This window comes from Rattus rattus, chromosome 15, assembly GCF_011064425.1.
Source record: "Rattus rattus isolate New Zealand chromosome 15, Rrattus_CSIRO_v1, whole genome shotgun sequence".
Classification (NCBI taxonomy): Eukaryota; Metazoa; Chordata; class Mammalia; order Rodentia; family Muridae; genus Rattus; species Rattus rattus.
The window spans coordinates 9923306-9939214 of NC_046168.1; the positions used below are offsets into that span (position 1 = coordinate 9923306).

Consider the following 15909-nt stretch of genomic DNA (forward strand, 5'->3'; position numbering starts at 1 on the left):
GGTTATCCTGTAGAGACATTAGCATAGGGGCATAACTCGCGTTTAGGAGAGTTTGTGTGCATGTGTTAGTTGCACACAGTGATGTATGAGCACATGCAGAGGCCATAGCAGGACCTCAGGTGTCTTAATCACATTCTGCCTCACTTCCCAGTTGGTGAGCTCTCAGGATCTGCCTGTCCATCTGTCCAACACATGGATATGCCCTGCTTTCATATGGGTGCTGGGATTTGAACTTGGGCCTTCATGCATGGGAAGCAAGTGTTCTTACCTGTTAGACCATCTCCTACTTATCCTGCAGCTGAAGCCAGCCTCGATCTCCATCTCCCAAATGCTGGGTTGCAGGAGTGAGCCTTCTCTAACTAACTTCCTGCCCTATCCCCCTCGTGTTTTTCCACCATCTTTTGGTTGGATCACACTCTCTCTTTAGTAGAAAATGCAGACAGCTATAGCACTCACCTATGTTGATGTGGATTTGACCTTGTATTTGAAGCACAGTTTTGTTGGTTATAAGCAGTCTAACATCTTTCTGTGAACATGTTCTCGCTGTTATCCTGTTGACTTATGATGTTGCACATTTTCATGCTAACCTGATTATATTTTCCTTTGACAGTGCTAGGTGAAGTTTCTCCAACATACAGTCTGAATTCTCACATCTTATATTTCAGGAGTGATTTATTGAATTATGGACTTATTTTTAGAAAGTCTTCAACTGTGGAAAAGGATACCCAGCATTCTCTCGGGACTCAAAGTCCATGCAGAGGCATGTGCACCTACACACACATGTGTGAGCATTCACTCACATAGACAAATACACAAGGAGATCTTTCTAAAATGCTGACTGTGGAAGTGCACAGTTGCAGGCTTGGGGCTGAGGGCCAGACAGACAGAAGGACCTTTGCAGCTCACTGGCAAACCAGTCTAGTCTAATTGGTGAGCTTCAGGCCAATGAGAGACCCTGCTTTAAAGGAGGTAGATGGCCTTCCTGAGATAATACCTGTGGTGTGTGTACTTACCCACCATACAGGACATGCGTACCCACACACACATGCATAAATCATTCCCAGATTTGTGAAAATTGACACCGGTCCTTTTAATAGAATTGATCTATTTATATTAAATCCTATAAATTGATCTCATTGTTCTTAGCTGTTTATTGTGGTAAATGGGAAAGGCTCCCAATTATGAGAGATCTATTGGAGGTGATAACTGTGGCTATAAATTATTTCTATAAATCAACTTCTAATAAAGCTATCACTTGTGTTTAGAAAAATAAGTAAAACCTTACGCTTTCATCAAAGCCTTCTTTTCTGGCTTGTGCCAAGTCTACGCTGGTTTTCCTATTAGAAATGCAAAAATAAATATATGAGTAAAAACTGCATGCAACCAGGAGCTCTCAGACCTACAGCAGGGCGTGGGCTGTCTTTCTGATGACAAACGCTGCTCATTAAGAAAATGTAATTAATAGGATCCTAGCCATAAAAGAATTGACTCGTCATTAACAAGCACGAGCGTCATGTTAACCACAAGTCCTGTTGATAAATAATTGTGAAGTTTTTATTTCCATAACTGAGTAACGTGTGTACTGCGTGCACATAGACTAACGTTGCCTTACACTTGTGCGAGGGACTTGGCTCTCCTAACTTCCTGTCAGAGCCTTTCCTGGGGAGCAAAACGTGTGCTGTGCTGTCTTCAGTGCTTCTTCGGAACCCACTGCCTCTGTTGTGCCCGAGGCTTCCTGTGGGCAGTGGCCTCGACCACTGGACTCCCACTCAGCTCCATGTTAAGTGAGAGGTAAACGAGGGGTCCACAATGGCTTCCAAGGCTCACTGGATGTTCTATAACGATGGTTTGCTTAGACTCAACCTTAACTTCCTTTGTTTACCCAGAAATACTCGTAAGTGTTCCCATTTGATTATCAGTCTGATTTATGATTTCTTGACTTTATAATGATACAAAAGCAAAAGCCATTTTTTTTTTTTTTTTTTTGAGACAGGGTTTCTCTGTGTAGCCCTGACTGTTGTGGAACTCGCTTTGTAGACCAGGCTGGCCTCCAACTCACAGAGGTCCGCCACCTGCCTCTGCCTCCCAAGTACAGGGATTAAAAGCTGTAAAAGTGTGTACCACTACCACCTGATACAGCAACCATACTTTAAAATTTGAATTTTGATCTCTTCCCAGGGTGGGACTATGTGGTAAGACTCTGAATGTGCAGGTAGCAGAGCTTCCTGTCAGCCACGTATGTGGTCATGAGGGGAGTAGTCAGCACTACAGTTGGCAGTGTTACTAGTGGGCTTTAGATATACAAAGCCAATAAATTACATAATGTATCAACACATAACAAAGAGGATTCTGCTAGACAGCAGTAACCCTATCCTAAGTCGAATATGTGTTGTTTGAATGAGAAAGTCGGCATGGCTCCTATATTTGAATGCTTGATCTCCGGTCAATGGAACTGTTTGGGGAAGGATTAGGAGGTGTGGCCTTGTTGGAGGTGTTGTGTCCCTTGGGGGTAGGTAGGCTTTAAGGTTTTAAAAGCCCACACCTTTCCTAGTTAGCTCTCTGCCTCCCATTTGTGGGTCAATGTAATCTCTCACTACTGCTCCATCCAGCACCATGCCTGGCTGCCTGCTGCCATGCTTCCTGCTGTGAGGGTCACGGACCCTAACCCTCTGGAATGCAGTGCCTCAGAGTCTTTCCTCTAAGTTACCTTAGTCATGGTTTCTCTGCATAGCACTAGAAAAGAAACCGAGATGTTCTGGATAGAATTTGAAAATGATAAAAACTTTAGTATCTTACATTTTCTTGTCTTCATTATCTTGAGCTTTCCTGAGTCTGAGTTTCTCGAGAATATTGAAGCAACTCTGGTTAATTAAAAAGAGTTTGAGAATTCATCAAATATTGTTCCCTGTATTCTTCGCATTCAGTCAAGACAGACGAACTATGTGTTTGCTGTAAGGACTCCTGCCTAAAGAGACATCTGGCACAGTACCGTGATCCTTCCACCGTGCATCCTCCCTTTATGAAAGAGCAGGGGGCTTGGTCAGGGGCATCACTGGAATGTGGGCAAAGGTCATTTTAGAAATATTAGCATGTGAGCTCGAAAGATGGATCAGCAGGTAAAAGTGACGTGGTATTCTTCAAGGAACCCGAGTTCTGTTCCCAGTATGTCAGGACTCCAGCCTCAGGAGGATCCAGTGCCTCTGGCCTCCTTGGGCACCTGCACTCACGAGCACATACCCATACACAGACACCGATCGCCCTGCTAATTAAGGTCGAAGCCTACCATTGAACAGACAACCTGAGCTCGGTGCATAATGGAGGAATCCCTTCACTGGTAGGGTTTTCCCCTTCTCTGACCTTGTCTGGAGAGTTCAACACCCCGCCCCCAAACACACACACAACTACCTGCAGAATGTTATGTCCTTAAGACTGCAGATTCAACTTCCATTCTCCCAATAAACCCAAGAACCCTTTCAGCTAGCATCTGTGATTCCTGAAATGCTCCCCACGCTACCGAGGCGTTTTGGTACCATAAGCTGCACTCGGCCAATGACTCTTGCACATCCTGAATGTCTCTACCCCACCCCATTCCCCAAAACTTCTTAAGCCTTGAATCACCCCCAAGTAAAGCTAATCTGCCTCCCTGCAGCTGGTCCCACCATAGGGCTTCTGAACCCCCAGTCCATCCTCTCTGCCCCCTTTGTTCTTGTGGACCCATACAGGCCTTTAATCCCCAAGGGCAGGGAGGGTCACACACATCCAGACACAATTCCAAATCTTAAAAATGTAAGTGCTAACATGGACTGCTTTAAGGATGTTAACACTCTTTTGTTAACAGTATTCTCTTACAGATTAGTTTCAAGACAAAGCTCTAAGCCCCACAGGTCCATAGCTGCTGACGCCTGTATGAAGTACTCTTGGAACTGCCAGGATGTGCATGTTGGTAGAGAGGCATGCTGGATGGTTTTATTCAAATTGGCACAAACTAGAGGTGTTTAAAAAGAGGGAACCTCAACTGAGAAAGTGCCCCTACCATGTTGGAGCCTATGTGGCATTTTCCTGATTGATGATTTAGGAGAGAGGACCCAGCCCTTTAGGGGCAGTGCCACCCTGGGCCCATTGTCCTGGCTGGTATAAGAAAGGCTATGTGAGCCAGTAAAGGCAGAACTCCTTCACATTTCTACCCCGTGTTCCTGCCCCAACTTCCCTTGATAAAAGACTACAAGCCGTAAACTGAAATAAACACATTCCTCACTGAGATTAATTTAGTCACTGTGTTTTATCACAGCATGACTAAGAAGGCAAGGCAGGTACGTAACTCAGAATGAGTCAGATGCCAAAAAGATGGCAGATTCCACTCTGTCAAGAACGGAAAGTTGACAAGAAAGGAGAGCTATGAGAATAGTTTGTGGGGAGAGAGTGGTGGGAGGAGAAGGCAGAATGAGAGTGTGTTACGCAGTCCAGAGCTGCATGGTGAGACCAAGGCAGGAGAAGTAGAAACTCCAGCTCCTGATAGTTGAAGGTGGGGTGGGACTGTGAGTGAAGTGTGCAGGAGCTTGGGGTGGCTAGGAGAAGAAATTGGGCTTAATTTGACAGGCCCAGGGAATCTGCGAGAATAAAGTTGGAATGACCTAGGGTCAGGTTAGGACAGGTAAAAGGGATGTTATCATCTGGGGAATGAAAGCCCGATCTCTTAGTGGCAGTGAGAATTCAAAGGGTCCTTGAGATTCCCCAGGTGTGAGCAAGACCTGTGTCTGCAGAGAGAGGCTGTAAGCCTTGAGGACAATGTTTGAGCCAGGAGAGCCTGGATAGGGCTGCCGTGAACGAGGCAGGAGAGCGAGGCAGACAAGGCAGACAAATGTTGAGTGGAAAATTGCTAGGATCTAGTCTGACAAACACTTAGGGGCAATGGAGCACTTCATTTATTACCTGACAGTGAGAACTCTGAAATAATTTTGGCTCAACTGTCAAAGCCAGAGGGGCTGGGGATGTAGCTCAAGTAAGACTGCCTGTCATGCATGAAGCACGGGCTTCCACCCCCAGCACTCCATAACGACGTGGTGCTTGTCTGTAATGCTGCACCCAGGAGGACTGTACAGGCAGAGGACTGTTAAGATTATTCTCAGCTGCGCAGTGAGTTTGAGGCCAACTTGTAGACCTGAAACCCTTTCTCAAACCACAGAGAAAAGACCCAGAGGGCATATGTTTCACTGGAGTGCTTAAGTGATATAAAGTTTTAGAATTATATTTGGGAAAATAAGTTAACTTACCTTCTTAATTATGCTACCAAGTTCAAAATCTGGTCTTCTGCCTATCGAATAATCGGCCTTCACTTCAGAATAGGTATCATTAATTATTGCCAAGAACATGTTCTGGGGAGAAAGTCAAGTAATTATCTCAATAAAGATTTACATAGGGGTGGGCATGTAGCTCAGTGTTAGAGTGCTTATGTAGAAGGTTAAAGGTCCTGTGTTTGATTCCCCAGCATCCCAACACACTCACACACATACACACACACACATACATGCACACACACACATACACACACACACACACACACACACACAAGCACACGCACACACATACACACACACACACACACACACACACACACACACAACACACGCACACACATACACACACACACACACACAGCGACACACACACACACGCATGCACGCACATACACACACGCACACACATACACGCATGCACGCACATACACACACGCACACACATACACGCATGCACGCACATACACACACGTACACACACACACACACACACACATACACACACACACACAGCTAGGTAGTGGCTCAAGCGCCTATAGTGAAGCTGAGCAAGGAGGAGGCACTGAGGCTTCAAGGCCACACCACTTAAACCTTTCCAAACAGCACCACTAGGGGGACCAAGTGCGCAATGCCACAGCTTTGTGTCTGCTATGAAGAAGAGCGGGGCTCGTTCTTACCAGGAGCACGAAGAATACGAAGAAGATGAAGGTGATGAAGTAGATGGGCCCCAATATCCAGTTGGCCTGCTGGATGCCAGCAAAGTTAAAGTCCCCGAGGACAATTCGAAATTGTGCAAATCTTTGGTGAGGAGAAAAGCGTTAGAAATGTCCCATCTCTCCACACAGGACAGCTTGGTGTTGCAAGGGCTCTGGCTGCATAAGACATATGCACTTCACTTTTTTCTTCAGGGTTGGGGACGAAGCCAAAACCTCACACATGCTAGGTAAGTGCTCTACCACTGAGTCACAACACAACACTTCCTCTCTGGCTTCAATTATGCTGTGGCAGCATCCTGAAAATGGGCAGAGCATGGTTAAACATGTGGATGATCCAGCACACGGGAGGTTGAGGCAGGAGACCAGGAGCTCAGTGGCAGCCTCCATTATATTGCAAAGGTAAGGGTTTTGTAGGCGACATGGCACCCTCTCAGAAAGTAAAAGTGTCTGTAAGATCACTAGCAAGTTCTCTCCAAGGTGAGGCTATATAGATGGCTCATCTGGGGAAGGGCCGGACACACAGGCATGAGAACCAGAGTTTGGGTCCCAGTGCCTGTCCAAAGCTGAGTGTGGAGGGCTGGAGGCGGGGCAGAAGTGTGTGGATTCCAGGAGCTTGCTGGCTGCCAATAAATTAGCTCCAGGTTCAGTGACAAACCCTGCCTCAAAAATAAATAAATAAGTAAGTAAGTAAGTAAATAAATAAATAAATAAAGCTGAGGGGTGGAGGAGGTGACTTAGCAGCTTGCCACCCAGCCCGAGGAAACACTTCACTCCCCACACCTGTCGTCCTCTGACCTTCACATGCATAGTCCCCACCCCCCACCCCCCACATACACAATTGAAGACAAAGTGGAAAGCCATCAAAGAGACACCCGATAACCTCTGGCCCACCTGTGCATTTACAAGCATACACATACACACGAGGCCACACGAATACAAGCATACAGCACACATGTATCGTACACACATACAAGGAAAAAAGTCCCCTAAGGCACGATTAGAGGTACTTCAACAGCAGATCAAGTAGTTTAGGTAGTGGTAACTGTCCCGTTCCTTTCCCTGTCCCCACACATACAGTGGGGTATTACTAAGTCACAATGGGAGGTGAAATCCTGTCATCTGCAGGATGGATGTGAAGGACACCATGTTAAACAAAAGAAGCCATAAACAGAACTACAGGGACCACCTTCTCTCTGAGCAGCAAGCACTCTATCAACTGAGCTGTACCCGCAGCCCTCCAATGAGTAAATCTGTGAAAGGCTTCACATTTGAGGACAAGCTTGACCATCTTTGTAAGGCACGTCACGAGTCACTTCTACAGGTTTGTTTGCAGTTACTAACTGCTTTATAAACCTAACCCTTTGCTTTTTTCCTTCAAACTGGGTCGACCTGGTCAGGCTGGTCTTGAACTTGTGATCCTTCCTCAGTCTCTTGAGTCCTGTGAATATAGGCGTCTGCCTCACACCTTCCTTTTATAAAACTATTTTTACATATTAAAATTTTTTTTAGATGTTTTTGTATTTCTGAGACAGAGTCTCAAAATGTATGGCCCTGGTTGGCCTCGCTGAGATCCTTCTGCTTCGCCTCCTGAGTGCTGGGTTTTAGGCAGGCACAACCACACTAGGATCAGAAGGCCACTTTAGAGTGTAAATCTAGCACACAAGCAAGAAGCAACTGAGTTAACAGGGGGGAAAGATTCTAGAGCTGCTACCTCTGTAGAAAACACTGATTTCCTCCACTCCAAGAGTAAATAAATGCTACCAAAACCCTGGGACCCACTTATGTTATTTTGGGTAATATTCTTACTTTCAGTGAAAAATTATTTTTCTGGCTTAACCTACGGATGAGTAGATACCACTGCCTAGTTTAGTTCTCCAGCGGCAGGCTTCATTCTGTATGATATTTAGCCTTATGTGAAATATAGACCCAACCCTAAGTGAGCTACTGATCATGCAACTTCCTGTGATTTTTTTTCCAGTTAGAAAACATCTGTAATGCATTTGTATTAAAGGGCTTACATGGAATTTTGAAAGGTGGAGAAGTCATCAACCTGTGACCCAAAAACGAGAAACGCCAACTGGGCGTAGGCGAAGAAGATGATGAAGAACATGATGGCGAAGCCCACGATGTCCTTCATGCAGCGGGAGAGCGTGGATGACAGCTGAGACATCGTCTCATTGAAGCTTATGAATTTGAATATCTGGAAGAGAGACAGCACAAACGTCAGTTCATTCCACTGGGGCTGCTTAGAATCGGGTAAATTAACTTCAGAAGGATTTGCCACATAAAGGGAAGGCAGTGATGACCACGGGTGTCTGGAGATCTGTAAACACCCAGTTAAAGGTCATTAATTTTTGGGGGATTTGCATAGGTGATAGGGGTTTGGGGGACAGTAAATCACACCACATGTAGAAGTCAGAGGACAACTTATGGGAACTGGTTCTCTCTTTCCCAAGGATCGAACTCGGGTCACTAGATTTGGGCAAGAACCTTACCGGGTGTGCCAAATTGCTTCTAAAACAATCACTTCCTAGTGGGGGAAATGCTTTCCACACGTGTGCTACCGACTTACATACTAGAATGAAACATAAATACCTTTATCCATGCAAAGAAGATCGTGATAGCAATTATGTTGTTATAGTAAATATGCCAGTATGCCAGGAAGTAAAAGTCCGGATAGCTTTCCGTGCTCCTCAGCAGCTGTCCAAGTAAGAGGAAACACTGTACGTTACAGTACGCGTAGAAAGACACGGCAAGGAAACAGAGCTGGAAGGGAGGAGGAGAAGGGTTAAATTGGGGGCCACACAAAGAAAGCCCATTAAATGCTTAATAAAAAGGGAGGGGAGAGGTGGGTCATTTAAAAGAACCATGTTAAAAGTGGTTTATCAAGTCTGTTTTTGTGCCAGGTGCAAGGGAGCTGCCTGCCATCCACACAGGCCTCTGACTCCTCAGAGACTTGGTCGAGCCCTAAGTCCGAGAGCAGACAAACGTCTTTCTTGTGACGTCTGCTGCAACGATTTTGCCTTTACTGGGAACTGTGTTCAGAATTCCACATCTCTCTGTTGTCTCCGGTCCCAACTGCAACACAACGAAGATAACGGGAGGCCTGCGCAGCAGCCCCGGGGTGGGTTTCCTTCCGCACCGTGTCCAGCTACAGAGCAGAGCTAGGAGAGTCCACCTCTCCCCTGACACATTCCCCAGGACTCTGTAGCCCAGGCAGTGCCTTGCCTTGGCCTCCCTGATTTCCTGTCCAGTCACAACAGAGATGTTATAGGATGTTATAGAGTGACACTTGAGCCATTGTAAATCATGAAGAGACACTGTTTACTGGCCACCCTCACGTGCCAGCCTGTGACTCCATTGTCTAAGGTTTCTGGTGCCACCACACCTGTAAGGGTACTTTCCTACTGTGTAATACTACAACAAAAAACTTGCAGCCTACACAAGCTGACCTCCTTAGAATGCGGCAGTGAGCCCTTTGACAGCCGGCTTCAGGGCCAGGTTGTCGTTGGCCTTGGAGATTTAGAGCTGCTTCAACTTTTCCTTTGACTTTTCTTTGGCCGTAACGCGTACACAGATTAACATTTGCTGTTCTGCTCTTTGTTGAACATTATTAGGGCACCAGAGCAGTAGATGGGCCACTCTGCTTCCCTTTTCTTTCAGGCGTGTGATATACGCAGATGTGTGCAGATACGCACACCTGTGAGTGCAAGCAGAGACCCGAGCAGGATATTTGTGAGGTGTTCAGCTCTGCCACTCTCTTCCTTATTCCAGGGAAGTCAGGTCTTCCCCTGAGCTGGGAGCTAAAGCTGACAGCAGGGCTCAGCCCGGCGAGCCTCCAGCATCTGCCCCACCCATGCTGGGGTCACCAGCTTCTTTTGCTGGGGACTCTGACCCAAGACCTCATTTGCTCTATCCACTGAGCCATCTCCTTAAGCCTCTTCCCCTTACCCCCTTATTTTGAATTTCAGAGTCAGGTCTCACTATGGAGCCCTAGCTGGCCTTGACCTTTTAGAGCCTCCTGCCTCTGGCTTCCAAGTAGCTGGGGCTATAAGCGCTCTGTGCTGAGCCCTCATGCAAAGACATCTGGGGAGTGTGGCTATCAAGAGCTCTCCTGGGCATGAAATCCTAACACTGCCACACACTTTAAATCCCAACACCCAGAAGGCAGAGGCAGGGCAGACCTCGGTGGATTAAAGGCCAGCCCTAGTCTACGTAGTACATTTGGTCAGGAAAGGAGAGGAGAGGAGAGGAGGGGGAGGGGAGAAGGAGGAGAGAAGAGGGGAGGGGAAGGGAGGAGAGGGAATCATTACTTATGGCTTCCCAAGGTTTTTGCTGGCCCTCTCAGAACTGCATCAGAGAAAACAGATTTCTCTCTTTTAGGGGCATAGATTAGACTGCCCTATAACAGCTCATCTTATATTTGGTACTTGTAGCTTTTGAAGTAAGTCTTGGATGAATAGAATGGATGGATAGAATAGAATAGAAATGAATCCCCATAGGTTCAGATGGGGTCCCCGTAAATGGTGCCACTGGCTGTGCACTCACCACCAAAAGCAGCAGTTCTATCCAGTTCCAGACACTTCTGAAATAGGCAGACTTAAACTCATTCAGTTTTCTCAGTTCTTGTGTTATGAAGACCAAAAGGAAAATACAAAATATGATTTCACAGGAGGCAATGAAGTGGTCGTAGTAGGAGACGTATCTGATGAGCTTCACGGAGTAGAATTGCCAGGAGGTGAGGATCCCGCCTGTCGCAGGGAACTCCGCCAGCAGCCTAGAACACGAAGGTTGTGTGTGTTTGTGCTTTAATAGCCAAGCTGCTGGGAAATTTCTAAACCAGTGACGGCACGCGCAATGCTAATCACTTATTTTGTATAAATGTTGTTTCCACTAGGGGCTGGGGAGGTGGCTCAGCAGGTAAGAGCACTTGCTGCTCTTCCAGAGGACCAGAGTCCAGCTCCCCACATTTACCCTGAAAACCCTGACTGCCGGAGACCTGACGTCCTCCTCTGACCTCTGCAGGCACCACATATCACATGGTGCACACACATGCAGGCAAACTCCCATACACATACAATTTTAAATTTCCCTTTAAAAAGGAACAAGTCTCAGAAACCCAGATGCTGAAGTCGGTCTGGCTATAGAGTGAGAGCTTTTTTTTTTTTTTTTTAAGTGTCTCCTTGGGCTCCAGAGTTCAATTAAAATCCTTCCATTTGGGATGGCACCCACGTGTGCTGCAGACGCAGGGACCCCTCAGTGGGTGAGCGCCATCTCCCTGGCCTGTTGCTTCAGAAGAACTTGACAGACACTAAGGTCTGGCTCTGTTCAAGCAGAACTTGCCTTTAGCGTCAGTTCCTCAGCTCAGGCCATGCCTCCTGCTGGAAGGGAGGGGTGATGTCAACAGGATGTTCGAATAGCTGAGCTGAGCCCCTGCCAGACCTGAGGAGTCGCGCTTAGTGTTTCCCACCCTCTGGGTGTTATTGTCATGGCGCTGGGTGGCAGAACCAGCGGACGGCTTGTGGTCTGTGAAGGGGCTGCCATTTGCTGGAGTCCCATTTATCTGACTTGTTTTGTTTCATATGCTTAGGAAGAGCGACTCTCCCTGCCCCGTGAACACAGGCTTTCAAATGTAAATAGCAAATACCCGGGAACCAAGGAGTGCTGTTGTGGGCTTCTGGTCTTTCAGTCATAGGTCTCCTAATGAACCAGTGATGTCATCAAGCATCTGAGTGCCACCAAGCACCAAGTGCGTCACTGTGTGGAAGAGACCCTTTGCTGGTGATGGCTGTCCAGTCTGTGGAGACCCAGATCTGTTTGCCAAATTGACACCAGGGTCCTGAGACCAAGCCAAGACCCTCAAAACCCGCAGGACCTTCCACTCCATTGGCATCTACAGCTTTTCACCCCAGAAGAGAGGCGCAGTAAGAGCCCTTCTAGTGTATTAAGGACCAGTATAGATGGCAAAACCCAACCGTTTCCAAATTTATAAATACTGCTCTACAGCAGGTTTCTCTCTCTCTCTCTCTCTCTCTCTCTCTCTCTCTCTCTCTCCCCCCCCCCTCTCTCTCTGTGTTCAAGTGTGTGTGTGCACATGCATGTGCACAATTTGGTGCAAACGAAGTCAGATTACAACTTGCCAGACTCCCCCCTCCACCGTGTGGGTCTCGGGGGACAGAACTCGGTTGTCAGCCTTGGTAGCAAGGGCGTCGGCTCAGTGAGTGATCTTGCGGCCTCCACACTGTAGAACACCTCCGGAGGCTTGTTCAAGGTACATCTTGAAGACAAATGACTTCCAACAGAGCCGGTCCCCCATTTCTCTTTGGAAGGTAAAGGAAGCCCTTTCGTTAGCCGTACTTGAGGCTTGGTCAACACCACAGTATCACATGCACAGAGCATTCACCAGTCCTGACATTCCTTTTGGATTTCTTTATACTAAACCGAATTTCCTTTAAATTAAGCGAAGTCCTAATTTGATGACTCATCAGTCTGAGTTAACTCTTCAGTTGTACACGTGCTGGCTGGAGTTCAGGTTAACCTGACTCAGCAGAGAGGGGGAGCTCAACTGAGACAATGCCTCCATGAGACCAGGCTGTAGGGCATTTAGTGATGTTGGGGGAGGGCCCAGCCCATTGTGAGGGAGTCGTGCCTGGGCTGGTGGTCCCGGGTTCTCTAGGAAAGTGGACCGAGCAAGCCGCAGAGTGCAAGTCAGCAGGAAGCTCTGCTTTTAGTCACAGCTTTTAGTCACAGCACTAGAATCCCCAAGACAGTATGTATGCTGGAATATATACCAACCTGGAGTATGTGTGAATCATGCTTTTAAGGAGGAGGATGGGGTGGCTCAGGGCAATGAGAGGCGACCAAGTCAAGGAGCCCAGCCTCCCCACCACAACCTGCTCCAGCACACCTCCCTCAACGTCACCCCCACCCCCTGGGAGGGGCAAGGTCAGGCAGCCAGGGGGAGGGCAAGCGAGTGAGTGCAGAGAGGTGAGGGGTGGGGAGCAGGTGGCATCCCTTTGCTCCCCCTCCCCACTCCCCACCTGGACCGCAGAGGGCGCCACGTTTGTGCCCACAGACAAAGCCAGTAAAAAGAAGCTCAACTCCAGTCATGACTGGGCCAAGGAGAGCTCAGAAAAAAAACAGCGAGAAGCAACAGCACATATTGATGCAATGAAAGAGACTTCGTGAACAAGCCAGTGAGGACATTTTCAAGTAGAACAAAGATATAACAAACTCCGCCAACCATGTTTTTCAGAAGAGGTCAGACTTGATTGCCAAACTGCCAAATCTTTGGGCGACATTTGTCAACCATCCACAGGTGTCTGCACTGCTTGGGGAGGAAGAGGAGGAGGCTGTGTTTTATTTGACCTGAGTTGAAGTGACAGAATTTGAAGACATTTAATCGAGTTACAGAATAGATTTTTATTTTGATGAAAATCCTTACTTTGAAAATAAAGTTCCCTCCAAAGAATTTCATCTGAAGGAGAGTGGTGCCCTGTCTTCAGAGTCCACAGAAATCAAATAGGAATTTGGAAAGGATTTGACAAAATGCTCAAGTCAAATGCAGAGTAAGGCCAGCAGGATGAGGCGGCAGAGCTTCTTTCCCTGGTTTACGGCCATTCTGACGCAGGTGCTGAGTCAGGAGAGGTCATCGAGGAAGATATTTGGCTGAATCCCGTGCAGTACTACGTGGTTCCCAATGCGGATGATGGAGAGGCAGATGATGGTAATGGAGAGGAGGAGGAAGGGTTGGAAGCTATTGATGAAGGAGATGAGGATGAAGGTGAAGAAGATGATGATGATGAAGGGGAGGAAGGAGGATGTAGGCGAGGATGACTATTGTAGATTGATGGATCCAACCTTCTTTTTTATTCTTTTCTCCAGCCCCTGGGAGCGAGTTGCAGTCCTTTCCTCCCTGTCCCTCTGTGCTCAGTCACCCTGATTCTGAGGTCTCAACATCATGGTTCTCAACTAATTTGGGGGGAAATATCTTGAGCAAAATACAACAGGAAAAGACACTCCACGTTTCTAAATTCATTTTTATCCTTTCTTGTCACAAAAACTGGATTCAACACCACCACCGTGCTCTGTGGGCAAGAAGAAAAGCCCTCCAGTTCCCTTGGCTCTGCTGGAGGCTGGAGGGTGCTAGGCCCCTGTGTAGTGGTGCATAGAATTCTTTTTCTTTTCTCTGTGTATTGGGCTCAGAGATTACACCGTGTGTCTGTGAGTACAGACAGTTCGCATTTACCGACACGTATCTGTCTACCTTCTCTTGTTTAATAAAAAGGAAAAAAAAGGAGGGGGGCACAGCCCGTGAAGGGTGGGACTGAGGTGGGGGGTGGGGCATCGGACAACATGGCTTCTCCTTTGGCATGTTTCACTGTGACGTTTAGCAGACATCTTTGCCGTTTAAGGTGACACTGTCAAAATAAAACTCTCTCCTGACGATGGATGACTTGAGCCCTGCCACTCAGTGGGAGAATCAGCAGAAGCTGTAGGGTTTTATTTGGAGTTGGTATTCTCTGTTGGAACTTTGTTTTTAATTTTTTTTCTTCTTTGTTTTTCACTGGAAGGAAAAGGATGCTCAGTTAAATGTCGAAGTGCATGAGTTGCTTTGTTACAAGAAAACCAATGTGTATACAAAGGAAAAAGAAGAAGGTGGCGATCAGTTGGCAGGATGGCTCAGGCTTGCCTCCAAGCCTGTCAGGTTCAGTCCCTGACTGACACACCACAGAGTGTCCTCTGTCCTGGACACACATGCCATGGTGTGGAACATGCCTTAAAATAAGTAAATAATTAAATACACAAATACATAATACACGGGACATAATACATAATAAATACATACATAAATACACAGCACAGCAAAATGACCTAACGACCAGGCACAAGTTCATCCCTGACCTTTATGGTTCCCATAGTGACTTATTTTATTCGTTAGCTGTCCGTGTCTGGGGGAGAGTCTTACACACCGGGACAGGTGCGATCAGAAAGGAGACGTTAATTTAGGGCTGCACTTTAAGTCACTGTAGAAGTTTCTTCCTTCGAATGCTGAATGTAAAGTATATCATAAGACATTTGGGAATAAGTGAGATATTCATAGATTAGCTTCTTATTTACTGGTGCCGCCTTTTCTACTCCCCGACAAGTCACGCGGCTCAGAGAACATACTGAAAAGCCTGTGGAATAGTGACACCTCTACCCAGAAGCCACGTGCTACGGCTACTGCAGCCAGAGAGGGCTTCTCTTAGAAACCACAGCTCTTAATGTCAGAGGAGGAAATTGGTTGTTCCCCTTGGCTGGTTTCTCAGAGACCTCCCTGGCCTTTAAAAGTCAAGACCACATGACCTGGTAAGACAAATATTTGTTTAGGCGTTCGGTGTTGGACACAACACTTTCTTTCAAAAAACGAAATACGTGAAGATTTTGAGGTTGTTCACTGCTGCTCCAGGTTCTCCCCAGTTTTGGGTGGTAATTCAGAACGGGCAGTAATTTAGGGAGCCAGCATATCTACCACAATATTACAGGGAAATCCACCTGCACGCGCAGCTGTGCTCCTACCAGAAGATATGAGAAAATATATCAGCACTGAAATAAAATGTTGCCAGACAGAACCAACCCAGCATCAGAACTGTTTCCTCTCCTGTGCACAACGCATGCGCACCCCTGGGTGAGAGAACGGAGCACCTGTTCAGCAGCAGACAGAGGGGAAGACAGACAGTGAAACCAAGAAGCAAACAGACAAAAGGCAATGCTCAACACTAGTCGTCTTTTTTTTTTTTTTTTTTTTTTTTGAGACCTGGTCTTTCTTCACAATATTGGCTGTCCTTGAACTCACCGTGTACACCAGGCTGGCCTCAAACTCACAGAGACAGACCTGTCTGCCTCTGGAAGGCTGG

The 15909-nt window shown here is 47.0% G+C and overlaps 1 protein-coding gene and 1 pseudogene across 2 annotated transcripts in view; one reads left to right on the forward strand and one right to left on the reverse strand.

Moving 5' to 3' along the window:
- Positions 1-15909, reverse strand: part of Pkd2l2 (polycystin 2 like 2, transient receptor potential cation channel) — a 35134-nt gene that overhangs the window by 5699 nt on the left and 13526 nt on the right. For both annotated transcript variants that reach the window (XM_032885999.1, XM_032886000.1), the window contains exons 6-12: positions 10559-10787; positions 8606-8776; positions 8029-8210; positions 5972-6092; positions 5271-5372; positions 2797-2861; positions 1286-1337 (exon numbers count right to left, since the gene is read on the reverse strand). In XM_032885999.1, coding sequence (XP_032741890.1) covers positions 1286-1337; positions 2797-2861; positions 5271-5372; positions 5972-6092; positions 8029-8210; positions 8606-8776; positions 10559-10787 — 922 coding nt within the window. The remainder of the gene's footprint in view (positions 1-1285; positions 1338-2796; positions 2862-5270; positions 5373-5971; positions 6093-8028; positions 8211-8605; positions 8777-10558; positions 10788-15909) is intronic.
- Positions 12860-13846, forward strand: LOC116884877 (annotated as a pseudogene).